A 22,616-nucleotide genomic window follows, 5' to 3' on the forward strand; every position below is an offset into this window, starting at 1 on the left:
CGGATCGGTTGACCTATGAACGTTTTTACTTGTTTTTTTTTATCTTTTTGTCTTTACGCTTTTTGCGTTTGACCCACTTCAATGTCTCTCTTTGTTCTTTTTCTTTTGTTTTCAAATTCAATTTGATAGTCTATAAAAATATGATTTCCTCTTATTGGCATGAATATCATGAATATCAATATTATTGCTTTACTTTATCGTTTACTATCGTTGGTGGTTTTTATTGATGATGGGAAACGTAAGGCATGCCCCTCTTACTAATGTGTAAAACAAAGAAACAACAATGTTGTTATTTTTATTTATGTTATGTGAAATGTTGATAATGTGTTAGAATGTTATTTCATTTGTAGCATACTTTAGGGGGTTTTTCTAAAAAAAATATACAAACAGGACAGCATAGCGGGGAGTTCCATTATTACTAAAGTTTTTAGCTTAACTCTACTGTGGTATGCCAAAATTCCAAATTTGTTTGGCCTACTGCGAATAAAAGTCCTTTTATATATAAATCCAACGATATCAAGCTTGTAGAAATTATGCACAAATACTTCCTATTAGTGTAAGACGATTGGGATTGTAAATGGGCAATATCGGTCGAAGTTTTGATATAGCTCCCAAATCTCCAATTCGTGAGCCTCTAGGGTACGCAATTTATATCCACTTTGGCTGAATCAACTGAGCTAAGTATCAACATCAACAACTAAGCTAAGTATGTTCAAATCGGTTCATCACCTGATATAACCCGATATAAACGGATATAAGATTTTGACTCCTTCAACCTCTAGAGGGCGCACTTATTATCCGATTTGGCTGAAATTTTGCATGAAATGTTTCGGTTTGACCATCAACAAATGCACCAAGTATGTTCAAATCGGTTCATCACCTGATATAGCTCCGATATAAACCGATCTCTGATCTTGAATTCTTAAGCCGCTAGAGGGCGCAATTAATATCCAATATCTAGCGTCAAGTGTTTTGGTATGACCATCAACAACTATGCCAAGTATGGTCTAAATCAGTTCATAACCTGATATAGCTCTCATATAAACCCATCTCGGATCGTGACTTCTTCAGCTTCCAGAGGGCACAATAAGTACCCGATTCGGCTAAAACTTTGCGTAAAACGTTTTGGTTTGACTTTCAACAACTGTGCCAAGTATGTTCGAAATCGGGTCACAAGCTGATACAGCTTTCATATAAGCCGATCTCAAATCTTTACTTCTTGAGCCGCTAGAGGGCGCAATTAATATCCAATTTGGCTGAAATCTAGCGTGAAGTGTTTTGGTATGACCATCAACAACTATGCCATGTATGTTCAAATCGGTTCACCACCTGATATAGCCCGATTAAACCGATCTCAGATCTTGACTCCTTCAGCCTCTAGAGGGCGCATTTATTTATCGATTTGGCTGAAATTTTGCATGAAGTGCTCTGGTTCGACCATCAACAACTTTGTTAAGTATGGCTCAAATCGGTATATTACCTGATATACCTCCTATATAAGCCGATCTCGAATCTTTACTTCTTGAGCCGCTAGAGGGCGCAATTAAAATCCAATTTGACTGAAATCTAGCGTAAAGTGTATTGCTATGACCATCAACAACTATGCCATGTATGTTCAAATCGGTTCACCACCTGATATAGCCCGAAATAAACCGATCTCAGATCTTGACTCCTTCAGCCTCTAGAGGGCGCATTTATTAACCGATTAGGCTGAAATTTTGCATGAAGTGCTCTGATTCGACCATTAACAACTTTGTTAAGTATGGCTCAAATCGGTATATTACCTGATATGCCTCCCATTTAAGCCTATCTCGAATCTTTACTTCTTGAACCGGTAGAGGGCGCGATTTGGCTGAAATTTTAAATGAGGTGGTTTGTTTATATACTTAATGGGGTCATAGATGAATATTTCGAGGAGTTACAAACATAATGACGAAATTAGTATACCCCCATCCTATGGTGAAGGGTCATAATAGATATTTCAGACCCCAAGCGGAGTTTTTGTAAATCGGACCACAAATAAAAATTTGGCAGTCCAAACAAATTTTCAAAATGCCGAGGTGGCCAACTCAAGGGGCCTACCAAGAAGCGCCTGAACCACCTAGGACCTTAAAATTTTACACATTTTCTTGTTAGCACCTCAGTTCTAACAATTTAAAAGCAGTTCAAAGAGATATCTATACCCGTCCTCAAATGGCAAATTGTTTGCTAGCTTTTCGAGTTTTTTCCACTGGGCGTTGTTGAAATATTGACAACATGCGGTGTTGGTTTTGTAAACTCGAGTTGTTGATTATGTTTCGGAATGTTAATTCTCGAGAATACCATTGAATGTTTCGTTCTTAAAAAATTTTTGTTGTTGTTTTATGAATATTTGTGGTTGATCTGGTAACATCTGTGTGGTAATTCATTGTATTGAACCAATGAGGTCAATATTGACAACCCCATGGTTTTTTCTATGCGGGTATATACGCTGGTTTTACCCGATACGATTTATCCGCCAAATTTTTGTTTTCATCGCTGAGTTGTGGAGTTTATACAAATAAAAAAAAACTTGGATTTATTTCGAAACTATATTTTTCCGACCATTAGTCTCTTTCTTCGAGTTTCATCTCTTTTTTCCCAATATGGTGAACCGTTAATGTCTACGAGGCAAGAAACTTTTGAAAACTATTGTGCTAAAACTTACCTCGATTTGAAATGGCAGCGGCAGCGCTATTCCACAATAGACACGAATGCAGCAAACAAATGAGGGTAATTACAATTAAAAAACGCCGGCAACACTTTTTCATTTCCAAATACACTGCGAGGGGAAGTGACGATGGTAATGCAGACGACGATGATGATGATGGTGTTGGTGAAGATGTTTCGAATGATGATGTTGCTGCTGATGTTATATTTGGTGTGGTGGAACTGTAAAGGTTGGAAACCAAAATACCACCAAAAAACGACGATGCTGCTGTCGATGGTGGTGCTGTTGGTGGCAATGTTTGTGTTGCTGCAACTACTTCAGTTGCACAATAAGAAAATTCAGATATTTTGTTGCTGTTGACTGCCAATGATGTGAAGGTGTTATTGTTATTGCTGCCATTGGGGTCTCGATTGCTCTGGCAGTAGCTGGTCGAAATAATGCTGGTCTTGTGCGCAGGAGCCTCCTTAACAACATCCTTGGCAATGTTGTGAACAGCACGTTTAAAAGGCATTTGATTCATTGTGATGTTGCTGTTGCTGCGGCTACTACAACTGCTAATGTTGATGTTACTGTTTGTGGCTGTGGCTTTGGTATTATTGCTGCTGCAGGAGGAGACAAAGGAATCAATGGCAGTGATGGTAGTGGCGGTGCTGCTAAAGTTTTTATTAGCTAAAATGTTTGCACATGTACAATTTTCTTCTGTATGTTGGCGTTGTTGCGAATGCTGTTGAGAGCCCTTAAGTATGCTATGTTGCTGTTGCCGCTGTACAATTAAAGGCATTGTTCTGCTTGAATTTTTTACGTTTTTTTTTGTTTTTGCAAGAAATAAATCGGGGCTGAAGAGAAAAACAACAAACAAAAAAACTTCACAAGCTTACTTATTTAGTAGTTTTCTCGTTTCGTTGAGCGTAAGAGCGGTTTCTCTATTTGCTTTAAGTGTTAATTTATATTGTTTATGGGGTTGTTTTTCCTCCTATTCTTATTCTTCTTCTTGGAGTGGAGTTTTCTTTTTTGTTAAACTTTGGATTTGTGTTAATTACATTCCATTATAAGTGCAAGTTGCATTTTCAAATGCACATAAAAGATAATTAAAAGCCTAAGGTTATTAATTAATGCTCAGCCATTGTAATACCATTGCAAAGCATACTTTTAGGCATTTTTTATTTGAAGCAATGCAGCAAGTCATGAGGAGCTTTTACTTTATTTTAATGAATTCCTTTTCTGAAAAGAGAAAAAAAGAGATTTAGAATAAAACATAATATCGCATATATAGGAAAGTAAAAAAGTCAATGTAAAAACTCCCTAGCACAAAAAGTTAAAAAATTTGGGACAACCTGAGATCAAATTTGATCGACTTGAGTCTAGTTGTATCTAATTACATATAATTTGATCCAATTATGTCTGATGGCACAAATATCATATTTTTTATCTAAATTTTTAGCTATAAATTTAATTTTCATGTAGCCTATTTCAAATTTGTCAAAAATTTAATTTGAATTGAAACATTTCATTAAATTTTTGGCCTTTTTTTCGACTTTGGCATACTGAAAAATTCCAAAAATCTCTTGTATGACCACCCTCTAACACTTCGAAGCTTTTATATTGCATTTTCGCATCATAAAATGTGTATTAAACCGCTTAATTGCTTCAACACTCTCTGTCATTATGCTTTTTCATATAAGTAGGGAAATTTTTAAATTTTTTTTTTTTTCACTCTTCATAATGGACATGGCCAGCAAGCCATACATTTATGTCCTTGTTTATCAAGAATTATAGAGCAATTTGCCAATCTAATGAAATTGTTTGAAAACACACTCCATGTTGTGCATGAAAGCCATCAAATTGTAGCATTATCACTCAAGCATACCAAACTAGTGAATTTCATTTGAAGTGGGAAATATATGAATTTTTCATATATATGATTGAGAAAGAACCTATTTTATGACATTTAATAATGAAAATCATTCGGTGTAAATTGTGAAAAATATTTATAAAAATATTTCAAAGCATAGTTTAAGGGGAAATATGCAATTCTTTTTTGAAGCATAACATAAAATATGAAAAGTGTCGACTTTTTTTACTACAGCATGGACAGAATAAGTGCTTTTATTAGAAACATATTTTTTCATAGGCAGATTTTCATTGGCAGTGAGGAAGGTATTACAAATGGATGGACGGGTTGCGAAAGGCCTCACTAAATGTTATGGCTTACAAAAATACACAATAAGGTCTTAAAACAAGGTTTTACAAAATATATGTATGGCGAAGCGAACCCCTAATCGTGGAACGTATAAAAATGAAAAAATATTGAATTATGAAAATTCAAAGCATAATTTTAGGGTTAATTATGATTATTTTATTAAAGCATAATTAAGCAATACAATTATATTGACAAAGGCTTCAATAAATGGAATTTTGTAAAAATGTTTATTATAAATACAATTTTTACAAAATATTCTAAAGGTAGGTTCACATTAGTCAAATATTTGACTAATTACTGAATTTCCCATGAACATTCACTTACTTCTCTCATATCAATGAATGCTGTCTGATTCAATTTCAATCTCAGTGATAAAGGGCCTCCTTTTTATGCCAAGTCCGAAAGGAGTGCCGCGTGGTGGCAACACTTGGTAAATAAGGTGTTATATGGCTCGCCAAAGTTGCCAGCATTAGTAAGGGGATAATCATCGCTGAAATTTTTTTCTGAAATTTACCCCGGGACTTGAGCCCGGGCGTTCGGTATCATAGGCGAACCTGCTAAACCTCTGCGCCACGGTAGACGGTATATGACTCAATTTGTTTTATCATATTTGCCTTAATTACACAAAATCAAAACTGTATGACTTTGACATATTTATGACAAATATGATAAAACAAGTTGAGTCAAATATTTTTGGTGTTTTATTTGACATCTCAATACGAGTACAAAATTTTATCAAAATCGGTTCATATTTTACGTATATTTAAATGGTCGGTCCAGTATTCAATACCAGGAATTAAGCACCTTCGAAGAACAAGTTGAACTATTTCTGATCTTTCGTTCATCTCTATTTAAATGATCATAAGTTTGAATCTGCCTAAAAATGTGTCAAAACTTTTGAATCTCAGATATCATCACAATAGGAAATTTTAATCTTATCCAGTTTGGCGAGAGAGAGAAAAGGGAATGGTTTTCCTTTTTTAATTTCCCTTCCGTCTATTTTCCATAACCAGCAAATTAAGCAAGTAAAATTCCTTAAGGTGAATCAGAACTAACTAACAAAACTTATTCCATCAGACCCCTAAAATTATGCATCAAATAATACAAAAATTTTTTGTTTTTATAACACACAACATAAATTTAAAACATATTTCCATTAGACTTACCAGTTATACTCTAAAACCGACTTCTTGGGGTCACAACTCATTCCAAAAAAAAAGAACAGTAAATTTTCTACGTATTTTCAACCTTATTTCATGAATAATTCATGTATTTATGAATATATCAGTGTGGTGACACGAGACAAGCTTCTTTGTAAAGTGTTTCAGGTAAATATTTGTATATCACATTTCAAGACATAATAATATTCTCAACTCATACCCCAAGTTATGCACAGTTTCATTTGTTTCTATCTTTTTTTTGCATTTATTTTCGCATTGTTCACCGGCAACTTAAAGCTTGACCACAAAACCGCAAAAAGTTTTCTAATTTTTTTGTTTTTAACTTTTACTAATTTTCTTTGGAAATTTGTAGTTTTCTTATTTTTGTTGTGTGGGTATGCTGTCATATCATTTCTTGAAAACATTTTTTTTTTGTTTTTGCATAAATTATGACATTTTGGGTTCTGCTTGGTTTTGTGTATTTGATTTATGAATAGTAAACACAGATGTTTCGAACAACAATGAGAAAAATTACAAGATTTATTACAAATTAAAATTTAAATGTAAATAAGAGGACGAATTCAAAAAGAAATATATATATTAGAGGGAAAGGTGCACCAAGAAGGAGAAGAGCTTAACCCTTTTGTTAAATATACCGATCGACTTAGAATCACTTTCTTTTTCCATTTAACAATGTCCGTGGTTCTGTCTGTCTGTCAATGCAATCTCGTGATAATTTGGCATAACATATGTAGATTGAAGTCTCAACAACAATCGAAATCCATTTAGATATATATTTTTGATAGCATACACCAATATGGCAGTAGAAGCCGCAAATTTTAGCTTCACTACTCAAAATTTAGCTTGAGGCGTTTTAGATCACATCTCAACAAGTAAAATCCGTTCAGGTTTGGGCAAAGCTTCCATAAATATTTCGCATCCGATATGGACTTGTATGCTTGTAGAAGTCCCAATTTTGGTTCCATCTTAACAAAAATTTACCTGAGGTGTGGACGTTTCAACCCCGGTCGATACGGGATAAATGTGAGCACCACAAAAGCTGGAACCTTGACCCCAAACTTATGTGATTATCATTGCTATCACGGGCGAGTCCATACGTATAGTGGAAAACTTCATATTATTGCTTAGTGGCTGCAAATGTAGCCTCTGGCAATTTGCGATTTCAAGAGGAAAGTCTCAGAGGGGTCGGATGGAACTCATTCTTACATAAATACTGAGTGACTATGATACCCAAAAAACAAGACGAGTTATTGGCGCCTTTAAATAACCAATGGCCACGCATTTGTTCCTAAGTTAGGGCCATTGACACAAGTAGCTCTCGACATCGCACAGTGGGATGAGAAAAAAATGGTGGAAATAAGTCTGCCATTTTGGAACGAATAGATATATCTTCACGAAATTTTACACGGTTATAGCTGAGGTGTTGTCCAATTTATATTTCAGGGCCCTAGATGTCCCAGGGACCCATTAGTAAGCCATCAAATTTGGTCACCTCGGTCCTACAAAAGTTTGTTCGGGCTGTTAAAAACGCGTCAATGATCCGATTTTTAAATTTTTTGCTGGAAAGTGCTTAAAAAGCGTAACAAAAATCATGTCCAAGATATTCGACTAACATTTTTATTTTTTGACATTTTCGCAGAGGCTGGTCTCTTACATTGTTGCTTGCATTTCTGAATCGACTTAAAATTTTTCAACTGATTTGGAAAGCTAATAAATTTTACTAATCTTCTTGTTGCGGTATGCACCAAGGACCGATTCTTGAGTCAAAAGTAAAGCGAGTTAAAAATCAAAAAGTCTAAATTAATGAAAAAAGTAATTTTTTGGATTTTTTTCATAAAAAAAGGTGATTGCATTGTTTCGTCTCTATACAGAAAACTTGGCCCAGCACTATCAATTTCGTTTACTGTACTGTAAAGAAGACTTAATGTAGATGCGTGTGTTAACTCTAATAGGAGATTTGTCAAATACAAAATTGGAATTTTTTAACAAAAAAAAACCGGGAAACCCCTTCGAGTTCTCAAAACGCACAGCCGAGACCCCCAGCTTTACAACATATTTTCATTGCCCCAAGTAATATCAAATTGCAAGCAAAAAATATTTTGCGCCATCCAAGGATTGATGTCTGTACGGACATTTTTTTAAAAAATGCCAATTGTGCAAACATTTTTCCCCAGTGTGGGGAAGAAAAGTGGCCTAAATTTCTCCTCATTAAAAAAAAAAAAAAAATCATCTACAAATTTGTGAAAAATTAGAACGATATTTGTTTTCCATCCCACTGTGCATCGTGGGATACATGTGTCAACCCAATAACCCATGCGATTAGGCCGCTATGCCAGTAATGCACCCTGAAAGCTAAACAAGTAAAAGCGCGCTAAGTTCGGCCGGGCCGAATCTTGGGAACGCACCATCATGGATTCTGCTAAAAATTAATACAAACTAAATTTAGTTGAAGGGCATAATTTTATTCTACCACCAAACTTCATTCAAACCTGCAAAATTAAAGCTTCTAGGAACCGAACAAGGATAATCAAGAGACCGGTTTATATGGGAGCAATATCAAGTTATCGCCTTATTTGGACCGCACTTGATACAGCTGTTGGAAGTCGTAACAGAACACCGCATGCAAAATTACAGTCAATTTCGGACAAAAATTACTGCTTGTAGGGGCTCAAAAAGTCAAATTGGCAGATCGGTTTAGATGGGATCTAAAATCAGGCTATAGACCGATTTGCACAGTACATGTCACAGTTCTTGGCAGTCATAGCGGGACAGTAGGTGCAAAATTTTCTCGAAAATTGCGGCTCCCAGGGACTCAAGAAGTAAAGTTGGGAGACCGGTTTATGTGGCAGCTATATCAGGTTATAGACCGATTTTGACTGTACTTGGAATAGTTGTTGGCAGTTATAGCGGAACACTATGTGCAAAATTTTAGCCAAATAGCGCGAAAATTACGGCTTCCAGGGACCCAAGAAGTCAAATCGGGAGATCGGTTTATATGGCAGCAATATAAAGTTAAAGACCGATTTGAATCGATCTAAGGTCAATAGTTAGAAGTGATAGCGGAACACTATCTGCAAGATTTTGCCCAAATCAAACGAAAATTGCGGCTTCCAAGGGCTCAAGCAGTCTTATCGAGCTATCGGTTTATATGGCAGCTATATACAAATCTGAACCGATATGGCTCATTTGCATTCTTCAAGGACCCACATTAATAAGATTTATCTGTGCAAAATTTCAAGCGGCTAGCTTTACGCGTTTGACCGCTATCGTGATTTCGACAGACAGACGGATGGGCGGACATGGATCGACTTAGAACGTCGAGACGATCCTGAATAAATATACTTTCTGGGGTCTTAGATCAACATTATGAGGTGTTACAAACGAAATCAGTATATCAGTATACCCCAGTCTTGTGGTGGAGGGTATAAAAATACTCCGAGGAACAAAGGAATAGTTAAGTGGACGACCCATTTGGACCAAATTCGGCACGGACATTGAGTGGTCTAATAAGTTCAACTTCAATTTTGTAGAACAAAATATTGGTCTTTTTTGTTAGTTTATCCCAATAAAGACCGATCTGAAGCGTACATTAGATAAGTCACGGCGAAATCGGAAAATAAATGCATTTTTATAGGCCTAAGACCTTAAATCAAGAGATCGGTCTATATGGCAGCTATATCCAAATCTAGACAAATCAAATTGAAAGAGGATGTCGAAGGGCCTAATACAACTCACTGTCCGAAATTTTGGCAAAATCTGACAATAAATGCACCATTTATGGGCGCAAGACCTTAAATCGAGAGATTGGTCTACATGGCAGCTATACTCAAATCTGAATCGATGTGGGTCAAACTGAAAATGGATGTAAAATGGCCCTAAAACAATTCACTGTCCCAAATTTCAGCGATATCGGACAATAAATGAGACTTTTATGGACCCAAAATCAAAGATCGAGAGATCGGTCTATATGGCAGCTTTATTTAAATCTGGACCGATCTGGGCCAAATTGCAAAAACATGTCAAATGGCCTAACACAACTCCCTGCCTCAAATTTCGTGGAAAGCGGACAATAAATTCGTCTTTTATGGGCCTAAGACCATAAGTCTGTCTATATGACAGCTATATTCAAATCTGGACCGATCTGGGCCAAACTGATGTGGAATGTCGAAGGGCCTAACACAACTCACTGTCCCAAATATAGGCAAAATCGGACAAAAATGCGCCTTTTATGCGCCCAAGACCTTAAATCGGGAGATCTGTCTATATGGCAGCTACATCCAAATCTGAACTGATTTGGGTCATATTGAAGTAGGACGTCGAGTGACCTAGCACAACACACTGTCCCAAATTTCAGCAAAATCGGGTAATATATGTGGCTTTTATAGGCCTAAAACCTAAAATAGTCGAATCGGTCTATATGGGGGCTATATCTATATATAGTCCGATATAGCCCATCTTCGAACTTAACCTGCTTATGGACAAAAAAAGAATCTGGGCAAAGTTTCAGCTCAATTTCACTATTTGTAAAGACTAGAGACCACAGTAGCCAGAGGTTAGCATGTCCGCTTATGACGCTGAATGCCTGGGTTCGAATCCTAGCAGGAACATCAGAAAATTGTACCAGAAGTGGTTATCTCCTCCTAATGCTGGGACATTTGTGAGGTACTTTGCCATGTAAAAACTTCTCCCTAAAGGGATGTCGCTCTGGGGCACCCGGTTCGGACTCGGCTATAAAAACTAGGTCCCTTATCATTGAGCTTAAATTTGAATCGGACAGCACTCATTAATTTGTGAGAAGTTTGCCCCAGTTCCTTAATGGGCCAATTTGCATTTGAAATTGCATTTTGTAGCGTGATTTCAACTGACAGACAGATGGACATGGCTAGATCGTCTTAGATTTTAACGCTGATTAAGAATATATCATGGGTTGCCCAAAAAGTAATTGCGGATTTTTCATATAGTCGGCGTTGACAAATTTTTTCACAGCTTGTGACTCTGTAATTGCATTCTTTCTTCTGTCAGTTATCAGCTGTTACTTTTAGCTTGCTTTAGAAAAAAAAGTGTAAAAAAGTATATTTGATTAAAGTTTATTCTAAGTTTTATTACAAATGCATTTACTTTCTTTTAAAAAATCCGCAATTACTTTTTGGGCAACCCAATACATATATTTTATGGGATCAGAAATGGATATTTCAATGTGTTGCAAACGGAATGACAAAATGAATATACCCTCATCTTTCGGTAGTGGGTATAAAAATTAAAATCGAACCGCTAAGAAATTCATAAATTGCAAAATACGATGCTTATCTCGGCCAAAATTTCTACAAATAAATATTAAAACTCGTATATTCCCAAAACCAGTGAAGATATTGAACACCTCTAGCAGATTTTTGAGGGATTTATGGGCACTATTCAGCAAACAAAGAACTTTTAAAATCGAATCACAAATGATGAATTGACAGCCGGAACAATTTTTCAAAATATAGAGGTGACCAAATTTACGGCCTTGACAATATAGGGCCTTGAAATTTGGAACACGCTCTCGCTGACAGCTCACACAAATGAAGATGTGGCAGCCGGAACAATTTTTCAGAATACAGAGGTGACCAAATTTAGAGCCTTGACAATATAGGGCCTTGAAATTTGGCACACGATCTTGCTGACAGCTCAGCTCTAACATTTTTAGATATATCTCTACCCGTTCTCACACGGCATACTTTTTACTAGAAGCCGCACTTGTTATTCGATTTGGCTGAAGTCCCCGTTACGACTTCCAACCTATCTAGCGAGTTAGGATCTTGAGCCCCTGGAAGCTGCAATCGTTGTCCGATTTGGTTGAAGTTTTCCACAGGCTGTTTTTTTAGGACTTCCGACAACCATGCCAAGTTGTAGCTCCCATGTAAACGGATCTCCCCATAAGTCTTCTAAGGCTTCTAGAAGCTTTATATTTTCGTTGATTTGGCAGAGTCCAATTGAGTAAATTTTTAGCAGAATCCATGGTAGTGGGTTCCCAAAGTTCGCCCCGGCCGAACTTATCACACTTTGACTTGATAATTCTCATTTAGCCCATTTATGGTTTTAATTTGCGTTATATTTAAACCCAAACATTTTTTGTACAATTTTCTTTTCTTCAATTTTCTATTGATTCACATCTTTAAAGTTTAAATAAACCTTTGTGCTTAATGTTTTATTTAAACCTAAACAGCCTTTGAACAAGAGCAAATGAAGCAGAAGCATTTTCTCTTTTGTAGATTACACGCATGACTTGACAATATATATTAAATTTTACAAACGACAAAGAGTTTCATGAGAAAAGTGGATTGCATTCTAGTTTTTGTGGAGTCAGGCAATAAATGCAGAGTGAGAGTGCAAGCAAGAAAATATATTTAACACTTGATAGAAAGTATACCAAAAATAAATTGAAAGTATTATCAATGTATACAATAAAGATTTCTCTGTTTTTTTTTCTACAATACTTTCCCCCTAGCCCTAAAACCAAACAAACATATTTTATGCTGCTAAAAGATTGCAGTTTAATGGAATTAATGATGCATTATATTTGATGCATTCCAAATGTTTGTTTGATTATTGTAAGAGGCTTTCTAGCAAATATGCAAAATTCATGCATGCATTATGTTCTCTTAGTTGGCGCCCTGAGCTACTGCTGCTATCCGTCCTACATCCTAAAAGTATGCAAAAATTCTATGAAATATTAGTATGCAAATATACCAACTTTATTTTTGTAGATAGCCATGTGCATTGCAGATCATGCAAAAGACCTTACAGCATGATGAGAGTGACTATGTTGGGAGTATTATGTTGGGAAACTGTATGCCTTTTTTTTCCTCTTGGTCGATAACAAAGTAAACATTTAATGCCTTGTCTAACCAACGTTGAGTTCTTTTGTCCTTTGCTGCTGTGTCCTCAGTCCATTGGTTGGTGGTCAGTTATTTTATCTGCCTGATTTCTAATGCATGTGCATGCATGTACGAGTATATCAATGATGCATATAAATTCTAAAGATTGAGTAAAAGTGAGCTGCCCAAAAAATGCAAAAGTAAGGTTGCCGCCTTTGAGAGGAGACACAAACAAAAAAAGATTTTTTTTCTCTTCTAAAACGTAAAGGAAAATTCTTAAAATTGTTTGTCACACCATGGGGAAAACCAAAGGAGAAACGAAGCAGGAGTATGGAAAGTGGGGAACAATTAAAAAAAAAAAAAAAAACAAAGTTCATATATGGCCGTATACCATATAGAACGATTAGCCAACTAAGGGTCTCAAGCCCATAAAAACCGCATTTATTACTCGATTTTGCTGAATTTTAACAAGTGATTTGTTTTAAATCTCGCTTCATTTGACCCGATTACGGTCCAGATTCGATCATATTTATATATGGATGGCATACAAGCCGAGCAGGCCACCGTAGCGCAGAGGTTAAACGTCTGGGTTCGAATCCTGGCGAGACCATCAGAAAAAATTTTCAGCGGTGCTTTTCTCCTCCTAACGCTGGCAACATTTTTGAGGTACTATGCCATGTAAAACTTCTCTCTCTAAAGAGGTGTTGCACTGTGGCACGCCGTTCGGACTCGGCTATAACAAGGAGGCCCCTCATCATTGAGCTTAGACATGAATAGGACTGCAATTATTGATATATGAGAAGTTGGCCCCTATTCCTTAGTGGAATGTTCATGGGCAAAATTTGCAATTTTGCCATATAGACCGATCTTTCGATTTAAGGTTTTAGGCCCATAAATGGCGTATTTATTGTCCGATGTCGCCGAAATTTGGGACAGTGAGTTGTGTTATGCTCTTCGAAATTTTTCAGCACCTTGGCCCAAATCGATCCAGATTTGGATATAGCTGCCATATCCGGATTTCGGTACTTGGGGGGCCAATTCTAACATATTGACTCATTCGGAGGGCTCAAGAAGTCAAATCGGGGGATTGGTTTATATGGGAGCTATACCTGTTTATAGACCGATTCGGATCATACTTGTCATTGACTCTGGAAGTCGTAACTTATGTCTTTTTCCCAAATTTTAGCCAAACTGGATGAAAATAGAGACTTCTAAGGGCTCAAGAAGTCAAATCGGGGGATCGGTTTATATGGAGGCTGTATCCAAATGTGAACCGATATGAACCATTTGCAATCACCAATGACCCACATCAATAAGAAGTACCTACACAAAATTGCAAGCGGCTTGCCTTACGCATTCGACCGCTATTGGGATTTTGACAGACGGACGGACGGACATGGCGAGATAGACTCTGAATGTCGAGAGGATCCAGAATATATGTAAAGGGTGATTTTTTTGAGGTTAGGATTTTCATGCATTAGTATTTGACAGATCACGTGGGATTTCAGACATGGTGTCAAAGAGAAAGATGCTCAGTATGCTTTGACATTTCATCATGAATAGACTTACTAACGAACAACTCTTGCAAATCATTGAATTTTATTACCAAAATCAGTGTTCGCTTCGAAATGTGTTCAAATTTTGACAAATTTTGTTCAGCGATGAGGCTTATTTCTGGTTGAATGGCTACGTAAATAAGCAAAATTGCCGCATTTGGAGTGAAGAGCAACCAGAAGCCGTTCAAGAACTGCCCATGCATCCCGAAAAATGCACTGTGTGGTGTCGTTTGTACGCTGGTGGAATCATTGGACCGTATTTTTTCAAAGATGCTGTTGGACGCAACGTTACGGTGAATGAACACATTTCGAACCGAACACTGATTTTGGTAATAAAATTCAATGATTTGCAAGCGTTGCTCGTTAGTAAGTCTATTCATGATGAAATGTCAAAGCATACTGAGCATCTTTCTCTTTGACACCATGTCTGAAATCCCACGTGATCTGTCAAATACTAATGCATGAAAATCCTAACCTCAAAAAAATCACCCTTTATATATACTTTGTAGGGTCGGAAATGGATATTTCAATGTGTTGCAAATGGAATGGCTAAATGAATATACCCCTTATCTTATGGTGGTGGGTATAATAAGGATATAAAGTTTTACGACCCTTGACATCCACATCGAATATGGTTCAGATAGGACAATAACTTGATATAGCCTCCATATAGACCGATCCCCCGATTTAAATTTAAAGGTACACAGAAGCCGATTTTATTATTCGATTTCGCTGAAATTTAGCACAGTCAGTTTTCTTAGGACCTTTATCCTCGGTGACGAATATGGTTTGGATTGGACAACATCTTGTAATAGTTACCATATAGACCGATTTACCGATTTAAGGTCTGAGATGCATAAAAGGCCCGATTTAACTAAAATTCGGCATATTGAATTGTCCTGGAACCCTCAACATTCCCATAGAATATGGTCTAGATCGGACGATTTCTTCATTTAGTCCTCATATAGGCCGATCGCCCGATTTATGGTGAAAGGCTATAGAAGCCGCAGTTATTTTCAGATTTTAGTGAAATTTGGCACAGTCAGTTTTCTTAGGACCCTCGAAATGGTAATCTGGTCCATATCGAACAATATCAGTGAGTTTTCACAGGACCTTTGATATCCGTTTAGAATATGGTATAGATCGGACAATATCTTAATATAGTATAGACCGATCCCCCTTAATATAGTATAGACCGATCCCCCCCCTGGACTGCCGTGCTAAATATTGTCCAGATGGGGTTTTATCCATATAGCTGTCTTCAGTCCCGATTTACCTTTTTAGGCCAATAAATTGCAGATTTATTACCAGATTTCGCTGAAGTTTGCCTCAGTAAAGTGCGTTGACTCCCGACCCGGCCGAACTTAAAGCTTTTTTTATGGCATTTTGTTTTTTAATATGTGACCACTCCTTCAATTTCATGTGGCATCAACTTTACCTCAGTAAATCCAAATTTCCTAAAATTTTTCTCCCCTCCTCTTTTCAGTGAAAATCCTTGCAGGGCATAACTTAAATATGTCCATGTGCTTGGGCATATCATTATTTGCATAAAAATAAAAGAGAAAAACAGGACTAACAAAATGCATGAATTGAGAAAAGGAACATCTTTTAACAACTCCAGAGAGTTTTCAGATGAAGGATTTAATAATTCCCTCACATTGGCATGCTTGAGAGTTTGTAAATCTAAAAGCAAATCTCTACACAAGTAAGTGAATGTAAAATTTCCGTGTGTGTGCGTTAGTAAGCAAGAATATAGTTATAATTGTGTGTATGTGTGTGTGTGTGTTTGAGCACACACATGCATATGCGTCCAAATGTGTCTGCACGTTGGTAAACAAGTTTTATAGTTTGCAATTACTGCCTTATTTATTATGCCGAAATGGATTATCCTCTAAGCATTCTTTGCCTTTGCTTCTATGGTCGGTTTTGTGAAAAAGCATTTATGCAAGTGATGCCATTTTTGCACAAATTGCACAGACCGACCACACACCAAAAAAAAAAACAAAAACAACAAAGATGTCATGGATAATGATGTGTGCCTAGTTCGGTTGCATCATACATATCCACTTTGGCAGGAAGAGGGTCTATATCATAGAACAGGGATATTATGACATATTCATGCCGTTGGTAACAAATGCATACATATGACAGTGTTAGGCACAAGTGCTAGTGTGAGCATTATTTCCTAGCCCATGGGCTTATGTTCCCGTGCTAAGATTCCTGAGATTAAAAAAAAATCATATATTGAATTGACAGGATATTCTACGTCGAGCTAACAATGTCCAACTATGGGTGTGTTTTTCAAAAGCAACATGGCATAGTACCTCATAAATGTTGCAAGCGTTAAGAGGGGAAAACCACCGCTGAAAATTTTTTCTGATGGTCTCGCCAGGAATCGAACCCAGGCATTCAGCGTCAAAGGCGCACATGCTAACGTCTGCTCTGCAGGGCCTCCTAAGCTTTATCTGTATACATAAACCTATATAGGCGTTAGTTGACATGGATATTGGGGGTCACAAACTTAGTTCAATCAATCAATCTTTTAGGGGCTCAAGATATCAATTCAGTGAAACTGTATAGAAATCGTCTCCCATGTTGTATAACGCAGAGGATCACGATGCCACATTGGTTTGCTCCTGAGCTTATAATTACGCACTCCTGGATCTGAATCCTGTCGAGTATAGCATACAAATTTTTGATAGGGGTTATTCCCTCACTAATGCGTTCCGATAGCAAAGTTAGTTGCGAACTCGGTTTGTGATTGTGGAGTCCATGGTTTAATTCCAACCAGAGGCTATGTTCTTTCGCTGCAGTGGTAAGGTTAGGTAAGGTCAGAGTGGTTTTCCTTTACAGACTCACTTAGACAATTTAAAGTCCATTGGGATATCCCAATAGCTAGAGACCAAGACTTTGGTTTGAATCGAACCCGAGGCATTGCTAATCCGATATCGCTACATACCGGGACGCTACGCCCAATGGAAAAAATTGGCTTAGTGAGCCTGAACTAAGACTGCGTTTAAAGTCTAATCTTACCTATAACGTCGTCAAATGTCTTCAAATATTGACGACATTTGAAAGGCAATTCCATGGCAGCAAGTTGTATTGAGTTGCCCAAAAAGTAATTGCGGATTTTTTAAAAGAAAGTAAATGCATTTGTAATAAAACTTAGAATGAACTTTAATCAAATATACTTTTCTTACATTTTTTTTCTAAAGCAAGCTAAAAGTAACAGCTGATAACTGACAGAAGAAAGAATGCAATTACAGAGTCACAAGCTGTGAAAAAATTTGTCAACGCCGACTATATGAAAAATGCGCAATTACTTTTTGGGCCACCCAATACATACCGGATTAACCCGACAAAGTGGTTTGTCGGCAAAGGCTGTCGGCTCAGTTTGCAACACACTGCCACAACAATATTAACAAGTAAGAGTGTGCTAAGTTCGGCCGGGTCGAATATTATATACCCCCCACCATGGATCGAATTTGTCGAGTTCTTTGCGTGGTGTGTCTTTTTAGGCAAAACAAGTAAGAGCGTGATAAGTTCGGCCGGGCCGAATCTTATATACCATCCAACATGGATCGCATCTGTCGAGTTTTTTCCTGGTATCTCTTTTTAGGCAAACATATTATAAAAGAAAAAAAAGATATGTCAACCTATGGTCCGGACCATAACTAAACTGAATGTGTAAGTCGTTGTGTAAAAGTTCAGCCAATTCGAATAAAAATGGCGCAGCTTTAGAGGCTCAAGAAGTAAAATAGGGAGATCGGTATATATGGGAGCTGCATCAGGCTATAGACCGATTCAGACTATTATTACGTATGTTGAAGTCATGAGAGAAGTTGTTGCACAAAATTTCATCCAAATCGGATAATAATTACACCCTCTAGAGGCCCAAGAAGTCAAGATCCCAGATCGGTTTATATGGCAGCTATATCAGATTGTGGACCGATTTGAACCACATTTGACATAGTTGATGGAAGTCATAACAGAACACCTCACACAAAATTTCAGCTAAATCGGATAGGAATTGCGCCCTCTAGAGGGTCAAGAAGTCAAAATCTCAGATCGGTTTATATGGCAGCTGTATCAGGTTATGGATCGATTTGAACCATATTTGACACAGTTGTTGGACGTCGTAACGAAACACGTCATGCCAAATTTCAGCCAAATCGGATGAGAATTGCGGCCTCTAGAGGCTGAAGAAGTCAAGATCCCAGATCGGTTTATATGACAGCTATATCAGGTTATGGATCGATTTGAACCATATTTGACACAGTTGTTGGAAGTCATAACAAAACATCTCATGCTAAATATCAGCCAAATCGGATCGGAATTGCGCCCTCTAGAGGCTAAAGAAGTCAAGAATCCAGATCGGTATATATGACAGCTATATTAGGCTATAGACCGATTAGATCCTTATTTGGCACGCATTGATATTGTTTAGAAGTTCCTTCGTGGTCAAAAAAGTTTTTTTTTTCTGTGTAAGGCACTAATCTGTCTTCTATGCCTTACTCATATCTGTAAAGTTTTCACTTTTCCCTCTTTACAATGCTCTCACCACTACTTCTAGCACCAAACACAACATCAATGCCACAATTTCATATCGTACTTCCTTTTTTCTCCTTTTTAAGTCAATATATCTCATGTTTGCTGGTTTGTCATTATCGTCAACATCATTATGCATTTATTTAACGACTGCAAAAGCGGCAACTACAGCAACTTTAAGCATCAGCATCATCAGCATCCACATTTTACTACTAGCTACCTTTGTTGGGGATCCTAAATGCACTCAGTGTGGATGCCACGAGCAACTTCATCACTATTATTACAACATGGGAGGACACATGTGTGGCATATCAGTGACAGTATTCATGGACCACAGCATTTGGAAAAGGAATTAGAACTAATGAACAAGTAAGAGCGTGCCAAGTTCGGCCGGGCCGAATCTCCCTCCACCATTGATCGCATTTGTCGAGTTCTATGCGCGATATCTCTTTTTAGGCAAACAAAGAATATTAAATAAGAACTGTTATGCCATTGGAGCCATATCAAGTTATAGTCCGATTCGGACCATAAATGAGTGCTTACCATTGTAGAAGTCATTGTTTAATACTTCAGTTCATTCGGATAAGAATTGCGCCTTGTAGGGGCTCAAAAAGCAAAATCGGGAGAGAGGTTAATATGGGAGCTGCATCAAGCTATTGATGGATTCCGACCATATTGAACACGTTTTTAGAAGGTCATGAGAGAAGCCGTTGTACAAAATTTCTTCCAAATCGGATGAGAATTGCGCTCTCTAGAGGTTCAAGAAATCTAGACCCAAGATCGGTTTATATGGCAGCTATATCAGGTTATGTACCGATTCGCGCCATACATAGCACAGCAATAGGAAGTCATAACAAACACTTCATGCAAAATTTCAGCCAAATCTGATGAGAATAGCACCCTCTACTGGCGCCAGAAGTCAAGATTCAAGATCGGTTTATATGACAGCTATACCAGATTATGAACGGATTTGAATCATACCTAACACAGTTGCTGGAAGTGATATCAAAACACTACGTGCAAAATTAATTAAATTAAATCAGTTAAATCGGACGAGAATTGCGCCCTCTAGAGGCTGAAGAAGTCAAGACCCAAGATCGGTTTATATGGCAGCTATATAAAAACATGGACCGATTTAAACCATATTTAGCACAGTTGTTGGAAGTGATACCAAAACGCTACGTGCAAAATTTCAATAAAATCGGATAAGAATTGCGCTCTCTAGAGGTTCAAGAAGTCAAAACCCAAGATTGGTATATTAGGCAGCTACATCAAAACATGGACCGATTTGGCCCATTTACAATCCCACCCGACCTACACTAACAAAAAGTATTTGTGCAAAATTTCAAGCGCCTAGCTTTACTCCTTCGAGCGTGCTTCCGACAGATGGTCGGACAGACTAGAAGGTCAAGAGGCAAGACCCAAGATCGGTTTATATGTTAGCTATATCAAAACATTGACCGATTTGGCCCACTTACAATCCCAACTGACCTACACTAATAAGAAGTACTTGTGCAAAATTTCAAGCGCCTAGTTTTACTCCTTCGAAAGTTTGCGTACTTTCGACAGACGGACGGATGGACAAACAGAATGATGGACATGGCTAGATCGACTTAAAATGTCATGACCATCAAGATTATATATACTTTATGGGGTCTTAGACGCATATTTCGAGGAGTTACAAGCAGAATGACGAAATTATTAGAGTATAAAAAGTCATTCAAAGTCATGTGAAATGCGATCCATGTATGAGGGTATATAAGTTTCGGCTGAGCCGAACCTAATGCTTTTTTAGTAGCTACTAGTTTGGGAGCCCCCGTAGCGCAGAGGTTAGTATGTCCGCCTATGACGCTGAACGCCTGGGTTCAAATCCAGCCAACACCATCAGCAAAAATAGTCAACTGTGGTTTTTACCTGCTAATGATGGCAACATTTGTCAAGTACTATGCCATGTAAAACTTCTCTCCAATGAGGTGTTGCACTGCGGCACGCCGTTGGGACTCGGCTATAAAAAGGAGGCCCCTTATCATTGAGCTTTTACTTGCACTAATTGATATATGAGAAGTTTGCCCCTGTTCCGTAGTGGAATGTTCATAGGCAAAATTTACGTTTTATGTTAACATAACTTAATCTAGAACTTTAGTTAGATTAACTTAATTTCTTCTAATTTCCCAGTTTCAGTGTCTTTCAATACTTAATTCTTAAGCCGTACTTCCTTCCTAATTGCTGGTCACTGCCTGTCCATATCTTATGCACATTTAATATGCAAACCAAGATAAATGCATAGAAACATACACTTGTATAGGCACAAACAATGTTGTTCTATCATAAACAGGATATACGAGGATGATATACAAGGATGATATACTCTAGTTCTTATGCTTCGGCAAGACAACAATGTATGAGAAATGTTTTACATATGTAGCTAAGCTAAGAAAAATTCAAAAAGCTCACACACGAAAATATTTCAAAAAGGACTAAGGCAAAGATAGCAAACATTTTCTGTCTTGCATATTTCAAATAGATATGTATTTTCCAACAACTGTCTTGAGGACTAAATACACCAAACATTTCCATATATAAACTCGTATTATGGCTTCAATATAAAATATGGCCACCAAAGAGAAGGCATTCTTTTTCTTGTCTATTTCTAGGCCAAGCAACAGCTTTCTGTGTCTGCGAAGCTCTGTTTCGTTGTATCCTTCCATAAAATAATTCATTTTTCCTAACAACAAGGCATCAACGGTCTTATGTTGATCCCTTTTGTGTCATCTAGTTTTGGTTGTCATTTCAAAACTATTCAGCCCATTTTGTGGCTTATCATGAATTGTAATTGATATGATTTATTCTGTTTGTTGTCCCCCGGAATTGTGGATGCAGTAAAGCCCTTTCAATGTCTGTTGTAAGGCGAATATGTTTGTTATGGATTTTGGATGTCTCGGGATTTGTTCAAAAGAGATTCGACAAAAAATAACTCAGACATGAGATTATACACACCATATGCAATAGACCTCTAAGGAGAAAAAATGAGACAAACTTGGTACAACCAAAGAAAGTGTAGTGTAGGATAAGAATGTCAACTACATTGAAGACAATCGAACTTCAAAAATATTCTTAGATCGAAAATTGTTTAAGGGTGTTCTTCAAAATTTAGACATTATTCAGCACCTTATTTTCAAACTCTGTTCTTGCATGTAGAACATATAAGCAATTACATACAGCTGTGCATATGTATAAAATATGAGCCATGATTGGTGCATATGCCTCCTCCTTTGAATATTTAGGTCATAAGGGATTTCATTCCTACATTCATAGGATAACAAACAAATTGTTTTTTCCCCATTGTCAAAAGCACATTTGAAATGACATTGTAATGTCATGTTACATATCATCTTATATGTTTTCTTGATTTGTGTATGCATATTAAGATGCCTACAGTATGATGTTTTCTGGAAGCACAAACAAACAGTTGTTATGATGTTTGTAAAATAATTTGAAGATTAAAAACCATTGCAATTAGGTTATGCATTTTTAAACAGTCTAGAATAAAATGTGATTGAAAAATTAAATTTGCAGCAATATATT

The 22,616-nt window shown here is 37.1% G+C and overlaps 1 protein-coding gene across 1 annotated transcript in view; it reads right to left on the reverse strand.

Annotated features, from left to right (window-relative positions):
- LOC106086889 (neural cell adhesion molecule 1) overlaps positions 1-22,616 on the reverse strand; it is a 679,760-nt gene that overhangs the window by 543,289 nt on the left and 113,855 nt on the right. Inside the window, exon 2 of the mRNA XM_059361833.1 lies at positions 2,687-3,910. Coding sequence (XP_059217816.1) covers positions 2,687-3,470 — 784 coding nt within the window. The 5' untranslated portion in view covers positions 3,471-3,910. The remainder of the gene's footprint in view (positions 1-2,686; positions 3,911-22,616) is intronic.

This window comes from Stomoxys calcitrans, chromosome 2 (genome assembly GCF_963082655.1).
Source record: "Stomoxys calcitrans chromosome 2, idStoCalc2.1, whole genome shotgun sequence".
Taxonomy (NCBI): Eukaryota; Metazoa; Arthropoda; class Insecta; order Diptera; family Muscidae; genus Stomoxys; species Stomoxys calcitrans.